Source organism: Choloepus didactylus, chromosome 14 (genome assembly GCF_015220235.1).
Source record: "Choloepus didactylus isolate mChoDid1 chromosome 14, mChoDid1.pri, whole genome shotgun sequence".
Taxonomy (NCBI): domain Eukaryota; kingdom Metazoa; phylum Chordata; class Mammalia; order Pilosa; family Megalonychidae; genus Choloepus; species Choloepus didactylus.
In genome coordinates, this window is record NC_051320.1 from 97040395 (window position 1) to 97048471 (window position 8077).

An 8077-nucleotide genomic window follows, 5' to 3' on the forward strand; every position below is an offset into this window, starting at 1 on the left:
GGTAGGCTCAGCACATCACCAGGATCAGGGCTCAGTGTTGTCCAGGATCAAGGATCAATGTGTGACCAGAGTCAGGGCTCAGCCTATGATCAGGCTCAGGGCTCATTGTGTGACCATGATCAGGGCTCAGTGTCCACTCTGGAGTTCTGCTTTTGAATGAATGACCTGACCACCCCATGAGCTCACGTGCACTGCTGCCTGCTGGTACGAGGGCCTGAGGAAAGAGGGTGCCCAGCCTGCAAGTCCCTGTAGACCCTCAGACAAGTCCTCTTCTCATCCTGCTCACCTCTTGGCTAAATGGCATGGACCGCCCTCCCTCAATGACCGGAAAGGACAGCTGCCGGGGCGGCCTGAGCCCAGTGGCCTTCCTGCTCCTGCTGACCGGCTGCCTGGCTGTCACCCCCTGGCCCAAGGCTGAGGGCATCTGCCAGGCTGGAGACGGCAGCCATGGGGCCAGGCCGGCCTGCCCTGCAGTGCAAGAGAGACACATTGTGCTGCTCATTGGTGACGCTCTCCAAATATCTTATTAGAAATTAATATTTAATTCTCTTCTGTGGATTTAGCTTAATTATTCAATTTATTATTGCAATTACTGAGAAGCACGCAGAAGCAAAATTGCTGGCTTTGAGAAGGGGAGAAAGTCAAGAAGGGGGGATCTTGCCAACTGCATCTCATTTTTCAGCATGACTGTTTGCCACCCGTGTCCTGGAGGGTTCCTCCTTGTGTCCTACTGAAGTCTTTCTTATTGCAGTGAAAGAAGAAACAAACCAAAACCTTGTCTCCATCTGGCCCGACTGGATGTGCTCCCTTTTCCCTTTTCCTTGAGGACCTCTCCTTGGGGGAGAGAAGGGCTCTTCCCTGGGGTGGGGCCAGGATCTCTGCATCTGCTAAAGGGGGGGCCTGAAGGCAGAGCCCCTTCTCTTCCTTTCCTGTCATTCTGGGGCCAAGGGCCTGGAGGAGGGAAAAAGGAGGGAGGAGGAGGAGGGGGAGGGAGGAGGAGGAGGGGGAGATGGGAGGGGGAGGAAAGGAGAGGGGCCAGGGTTGCCTGCCTGGGTGCCTGCGGGTCGGCTCCGCAGAGCGCAGGGTGGGGGAGGCTCTGGCCAGCGGAGGGGACACCTCCCAGGAGCTGTGCAAGGAGGCGTGGCAAAGGCTGCTCCAGGGCAGGGCTGGGGGGACACGCATTTACTATGCACCAAGCATGGCTGGCTGCCTAGGGGCATCAGGACCTCAGCTAAGCTCGCAGACACCCCAACAGGTCTTAGGGACCCCAGGCACTGAGGAGGAAACCAAGGCTCCAGAAAGACCACCCCCACTTCCAATGAGAAAGGCGCAGAGAGGGGCTCAGCCCAGGCCGTCTGACCCCAGAGACCCCCTCCACAGCCCCCAGCTGCAGCCCCCTCAGCCCACAGTGGGAGCTGGCCGCATCCCTGACGGCGGGACCCCCCACCCCATCCCCACCCTGCCAGGGGCCCCGCAGCTGCTTGGGCTGCAGATTCCCGCCGACTCGCTAGATTCAACACCACCCCCTGCCATCCTGGCTGCCAAACTCCATCACCGAGATCGCCTCCTCCCGCTCCGTGAACGCGCACAATATGCTGCCTTCTTTGTTGGCTGCCAGGATTTTTCTGCTTTTGTTTTTTTCCCACCTTTCCTTGGCAGAGCGCCATTCCCGCCGTGGCCCCTGCCCAGCCTTTGGGGGTCGGTCCAGGGAGGGGGAGCACCCAGGGCGGGGGTCCCACTTGTCGGACCGAGCAAGTCGGGAGTGGGAAGCCAGTGGCGCGCGAGGTCTCCGGCCGGCCCACCGGGAGACACGGCCGCCCCCACGCTGCACCTCCCCAGGGGCCTCCGGGCTTCCCAGCCCACCCGAGGCTCTCCCCTCTCGACGCCGCCCGCGGCCCTGGGCCGGGCGCCTGCACGTGTCTGTCTGTGCCATGTCCCCTCCCCTTCCCTCCGCTCACACAGGGGAACACGCACCCACTCTCAGCACTCGGCCCTCGGGAGCCACCTCCTCCAGGAAGCCCACCCGAAAGTCCGGCGGAGCAGCCCCTCCTCTGGCTCCCACACGCACTGCCCTGGGCCGGGGGAAGGGCGACGGGGAGGAGGACGAGGCAACACCAGAGAGGAACCAGCCAGCTGCGTCTGCCTCGGGCCTCCTCGCCAGAAGCAAAGCCTCTTCCATGAAGATAATGTTCCAGTAAGGAGCCCATCGGGCCCCCGAGGCCCCCCTAGAGGTGAGCCCTCCGAGGCCGCCCAAAGACTCAGCAGGTCAAGACCCAGACCCTGAGGCTTTAGGCCGGCTCAGCACACAGGGGCTCTCGGCCTCATCTTACTAGCTTTTGAGAGTGGCAGGGACCACCGTTCACCATCACAGCATGACGACAGGCAGAGACCGCCTGTCCTGGGCCGCTGGATCGTGGGGAGACCCTCACTCTGCACCTCCAGCAGGCAGGGTGGCCCCCAGACCTCGGCCAAGACGGACCCAAGCTGAAACCCAGGTGTGACACTTCCCTCTTGTGACCTGGGGCTGACCCTGAGCCTCCAGGCAGCAAAAAAGAGGATTCACAGAAAGATGAGCAGAGAGCTCAGCCCAGCCCCGTGTATACAGCAAGTGCTTAATAAATGGCAGCCATTAGGGTGGCGCAAGGCGATGTCCCATAATGCCTCTAAGCTCCCAGTCCTGGGCCCCCCGGAGGCTTTCGCCTCTCTGCACGTCCCTTTCTCACCAGGAAAGCAGGACGCACGACTGCATGGAAAGCACCTGCCAAGTGCTCAGTAAATCGTGGGCACACGCGTGCACCAGAGCTGCCTTCAGCCCCGCTGGGCTGGCACGTTCAGGCCCCTTGTTCTAGTTACAGACGCCAGAGCCTCTGGGAGGGGGAGGGGCAACGAAAGGGGGGTCTGCTCTGCCCACCCCCACGGCACACACGCAGGCACACTCACGTACCTGGCAGCCACGGGGGGGGCGTGTGGAGGTGAAGGCCCTGCTGCACGCTCACCAAACTGAAATCGATGGTGCTGAGTCAATACTGCAAGGCTTTCAGAAAACATTAAAAAGATGATTTGCTATATGCCTCAATTTAGCTCCTTAAATCTTTTGTGCTCATGAAAAATACTTCATTGATCGTTGCCCAGATACTGCAATTTTCTATTTATCGAAGCCCAGCCTTGCATCTCAGGCAGGGGGCATGGAGCTGGCCGCCCGCAGCCTGGTGAGGCCTCCCCCGATGCCTTTCCCTCCCTCACCCACTCCCCACTCTGTCCCATGTGTCACTGACGTCGGAGGACTCACATCACAACAGGGGCCACCACAAGTAAACAGCAACCAAAATTCAATGTGGATGAACCCCTGAGGACACAGGGCTGGAGTCGAGCCAGAGGAGGACAGGAGGAGGCAGGTGTCCCCAGAAGGCAGACAGACCCAGGGCCCAGGACACGTCCCCTTCTGCAGCCACCTCCGCTCTCTCCTGCGGCCCAGCACCCAGCGAGGGCCATGCAGGTGACCGCCCAGGGCACGGTGTCATGCCTGAGGCAGGCGGGAGGGCTCAGAATCCCCTCACGCTGAGCCTGGCCCAACCTGGGTCCACAGAGAGAGGCCCCGTCACCCAGCAGCAGGGCAGGAGGTGCCCCTGCAAACAGCTGCTCCCTCCTGGGCCAGGGACTGGGGTGTGGGGTGGGCTCTGAGGGACAGGGACCAGGGCTGGGCTCATTCCGGGGTGGCCACTGCTCTGTCCCACAGGCCTGTCCAAGGCTGATGCTCCCACTGCTCACCACGGCTCAGGAGGCCCCAGCTCCAAACACAGGTTAGCCCCAACATGGGTCACAAGGATCCTGACCATGGGCGCAGGCTCGGCCCTGACCCTGGTGACAATCTGAGCCCTGATCCTGGCCATACCCTGAGCCCTGACCCTGATCACACCCTGAGCCCTGATCCTGATCACATCCTGAGCCCTGTTCCTGATCACATGTTGAGCCCTGACCCTGGTCACACGCTGAGCCCTGATTCTGATCACACCCTGAGCCCTGATCCTAATCATACCATGAGCCCTGTTCCTGATCACATGCTGAGCCCTGACCCTAGTCACTTGCTGAGCCCTGATCCTGCTCACACCCTGAGCCTTGACCCTGATCACACCCTGTGTGGCCAGAATCCGAGCCCTGACCCTGGTCCCACACTGAGTTCTGATCCTTGTCCCAACTCGCCTTCATTCTTGCTCTAAACTAGTCCAGGGGCTTGCTGGGGGCGGTAAGGACAGCCCGGCACAGCCCTTCCCCATTTCAGAGACAGAGGCTCTGTTTTGGAAGCTACACCAGGGAAGGAGGGGGGCGTTACCCGGAGTCATGGACTCTCCCTCCCTCGGCCCCCTCCCCTGGCCCCTCTGGAGCGTGTCCCTGGTGACCCAGTGGCTCTCCCTGTCAAACGCACACCCAGTCCTGACTGCCCCGGGTGCTTCGAGGACCGGGCAGAGATGGGTTCTGAGCCCTCTCAGTGAAGAGCACGAGCTGCACCCGGGGCGGGGTGGGCCTGGCAGGCGTGGGCAGGGGAGGGGCATCACCCCCGGGAGCAGAGGACCCAAGGACGGGACCCACACCCGGTCAGACCCCGAAATGGGCCGTGCTCCTGGCGGTGCAGTTGTGGATTTTTTCCAAGCCGGGGATGCAGCCTGAGCCCCACCCTCAGATCCTGCTTTTCTCTGTAGAAATAATAATCCACTGCATTTGAATAGAGCCTTTTCCTTCCTCAAAGTGCTGTTTATATTTAGCCATCATCCTCCTCTGTCCTCAGAGCAACTCAGCGGCAGGGAAGGAAGGCAGAAGCCCCTGTTCTCAGCCGGGACGGCAAGCGACCAGGGGCTGGGCCAGGGTGGCCGGGGTCCCTCCAGCCCGGGCTCATCGCCGAGGGGCCGGCTGTGCGGGGGTCGGGGTGCTGCCCCTCCACGGCCGGGCTGACGCGGCGGAGATGGCACAGATGTGGGCCTGCCGGCCCGGGGACAGGGGATGCGGGGTCAGCTGTGGGAGCAGGGGATCCGCTTGTCCTCTGGGATCTCCCCCGGGCTCCTACCACTGGGACGCCTGGGGAGGGGAGAGGAGGAAGGAGCCCCCAGGGACAGGAGCTGAGGGCCCCTCGCCCTGAGCCTGCTCCCTCGCGCTCTCCCACCCGCCCAGGCACGCTCACACCCGGCACCTCCTCGCCTGCCCCCGCTGCCCTTCACCCACTCGTCTCACTCTCACACCAACCCCCTCGGTCACTCGCACGTACTCACTCTCTCCCACTGTTTCTCCCTCTGTCTCCCTCACCCGGACGCCCACCAGCCTGAGCAGCTCCTGTGTCCGTGCATGGCCTTGGGCAGCTCCTGCACCCCTCGTGGTCCCAGCTGGCGCCCGCAGCGAGGCCCCCTGTTGCCCTCAGCACGAACGTTGTGCCTGGTCCTTGCGGTCTGAGCTGTGGCGTCGGTGCTCCCCATTTTGCCCAGGGGAGCCAGGTGCCTGCCAGGAGGCCGTCCCGGCCACCCACTCTGACCCTGGGCTCCCTTCCGCACTTCCCACCAAAGCCAGTGCTTTGTCCAACTGCATCTGCTCCGTTCCCTGCTCCCATCCGGGTTCTGTCCTGAAAACCCCTCCTTTACAGGACTCGGAGCTGGGAGAGCAGCCTGAGGAGATGGGGCAGGATGTGTCCAGGCCCCCAGGCCCTGGGCTCCTGCCCAGCTCACCATCTCTGACCAGCTCCACTCCTGGACTGCACTGGGATTACTGGGGCCAGGGGCTGGGGGCATGCAGGACCCCAGAGTCCCCCGCTGGAGGCAGAAGCACTAGCTCCCCGGGGTGGAGGCTCCCCTGAGATGTGGTTGACCAGGGGGTCCACATAGCCCTGGAGGTGGTTCAGGGAGGTTGCCCAGGGCCACCCCTCCACAGGGCCACAGCCCAGGCACCCCTCCCTGGGGCCAGCCCCTCCCTCCCCTGCCATTAGGGTGAGCGGGGGTCTGGGTCCCTTGGGGGTCTTCATTTGAACAGGGCGCCTGCACGCTCAGGCCTCGCTGGCTCACCATCCTAGTGTCCACCACGCTCGGAGCCCTGGGATTCGCTTCGTAACCAAGGACCCCATAGTCAAAGCCTGACACGTGTGCAGAGGGTTTACCCGGGGTGGCATGCAGCTGATGGGAACACCGGGGTTGCTTGTGGGGTCAACAGGCTGGCTCGGGGGTGCTGGGGATGCACCCAAGTCACACGCACCTAACATGCTAATGAACGTCCTCAGGATGCCTGCTCCGAAGCCCACCTGCTCCGCAGGGCCGGAGAGCGCAGTGGGGACCGTCCTAGAGGACAGGGGCCCTGGTCAGCACCCATCTCCCCTCCCCCGGCCCCGGTGGTCGCTGCCTCCTCTTTCATCCCCCGGGGGCTCGGCGCAGGAGAGGGGAGACAGCTCCTGGCTCTCCAACATCGCCCACCCGGACCTGGGCAGGGCGTCATCCCGACGGGAGGGCAGTCGCCCCCCACCCCAGTCCTAAATCTAACAGGGAAGGGTCCTGAGAGTGAGAGTTTCTGGGAAAACTCTGGAATCCAGAGTCCCAGCCTCCAGGCAGCCCTGGGGCATAGAGGGGCCGGCCGAGGGCCATGGTCCCCAGGAAGGCCCAGCTGAGAGGCCCCCTGAGGACTCGGCGTTGTTGCCGCTGATCTCCAACCCAGAATCCCGAAGCAGCTGCAGCGGGGACCCCCTGGGACAGTGTCTGTGAAAGGGGTTTGGACACCGCAGGTGCAGCCGGGGCCTCAGTCAGGCTGGCTCTGCTCTGAGACGCTCGCCCCACCCCTGCTGTACCCCCAAGCTTGAAAGAGGGGGCCCCCCGACAAAACCTACCGAATAAACAGACGGCAAGCGCCTGAGGACTTCTGGCCCCTGACCGTCCCCTCCACCCTCTGCTGCAACCTGCCCTTGTCCACCTCCCCCTCCCAGGGGCTGCCCCGCTTCCATTCGGACCTCAGGGCCTCCCACTCCCCACAAATGCACCCGCCCCACCCCGCAGCCATAGGGATCCGCCTCGCGGGCAGATACGATCGTGCTGGACCCTGGTGAGCCCCGCAGGAGGCCACCGTCCTCCCGCCCCAGGCTCGCCCTCCGCAGGTGCCTTCCGGGAGCCAGGCCGGCCCTGGGCCAGGAATGAGGGGCGGTGGCTCCTGCAGTGGTGGTGGCTTTAGCTTGTTCTCTTGTATCCCTTGCTCTGGGGGAAGCCAGCCAGGGGGAGAATCCAGGGGCCACAGAGGCCTCGCACCTCAAACCAGACCAGTGGGCGGCCCTGGGAGGGCACCATCCTGGAACCAGAGCCCCAGCCCTGGCCTCGCCTTCGGAGATGCAGCCCCGGCTGGCACCTACCTGCAGCCTCCTGAGAGACATGGGCCAGAGCCACCCAGCAAGGCCACTTCAGGATTCCTGCCCCACAGAATGGTGAAAATCAAGTGTCTATTGCTGTTTTAAGCCACTAGGTTTTGAACTAATTTGTTATGCAGCAATGATTACTGATACACCTGCTTCACATGCCTCCATCTCCCCACAGCCACTCCAGGCCCTGCCAGCCAGGCCTGCCTCCCTCCCTTCTCCCTTCCACATACCCCTCCTCAGTGCCCCAAGCCCTGGGGACCAGCCTAGTTCCCTGTGCACCTGGCTGCATCCTCGCTCGGCCTCACCTGCTGCTCCTTTGGCCACGTCTCGGTGTCTTGGGGCTGCCACACCAAACCCCACAGACTGGGGGGCTCAGAGCAATGGCCTTCAATGCTCTCATGGTTCCGGGGCCCTGAAGCCCAGAATCAAGGGGTCAGTGGGGCCAGGCCCCCCTCTGTCCTGGCCCCTTGGTGCCTCGGCGTTCCGGGCTGGTGGCAGCAGCTCTCCAATCCTCCCCACCTCCTCCCTCTGTGTGTGTCCCTTTTTTCCCTCCTCTTTTCATAAAGACACAAGTCACCAGATTTAGGACTGCGCTAAGGTAGAAGAATCTCATCTCAACTGGATTCCATCTGCCAAATAAGGTGGCGTCCATGGTACCTGGGGTTGGGACTTCAGCATGCCTTTTGGGGGACACAGTGGAACCCATGT

The 8077-nt window shown here is 62.8% G+C and overlaps 1 protein-coding gene across 1 annotated transcript in view; it reads left to right on the forward strand.

The window, feature by feature from the left end:
* The window catches only part of LOC119508917 (elongin BC and Polycomb repressive complex 2-associated protein-like), a 2735-nt gene extending 537 nt beyond the window's left edge, over window positions 1-2198 (forward strand). The window contains exons 2-4 of the mRNA XM_037802624.1: window positions 333-504; window positions 1077-1577; window positions 1660-2198. Coding sequence (XP_037658552.1) covers window positions 333-504; window positions 1077-1577; window positions 1660-2198 — 1212 coding nt within the window. The remainder of the gene's footprint in view (window positions 1-332; window positions 505-1076; window positions 1578-1659) is intronic.
* Window positions 2199-8077: the final 5879 nt, after the last annotated feature.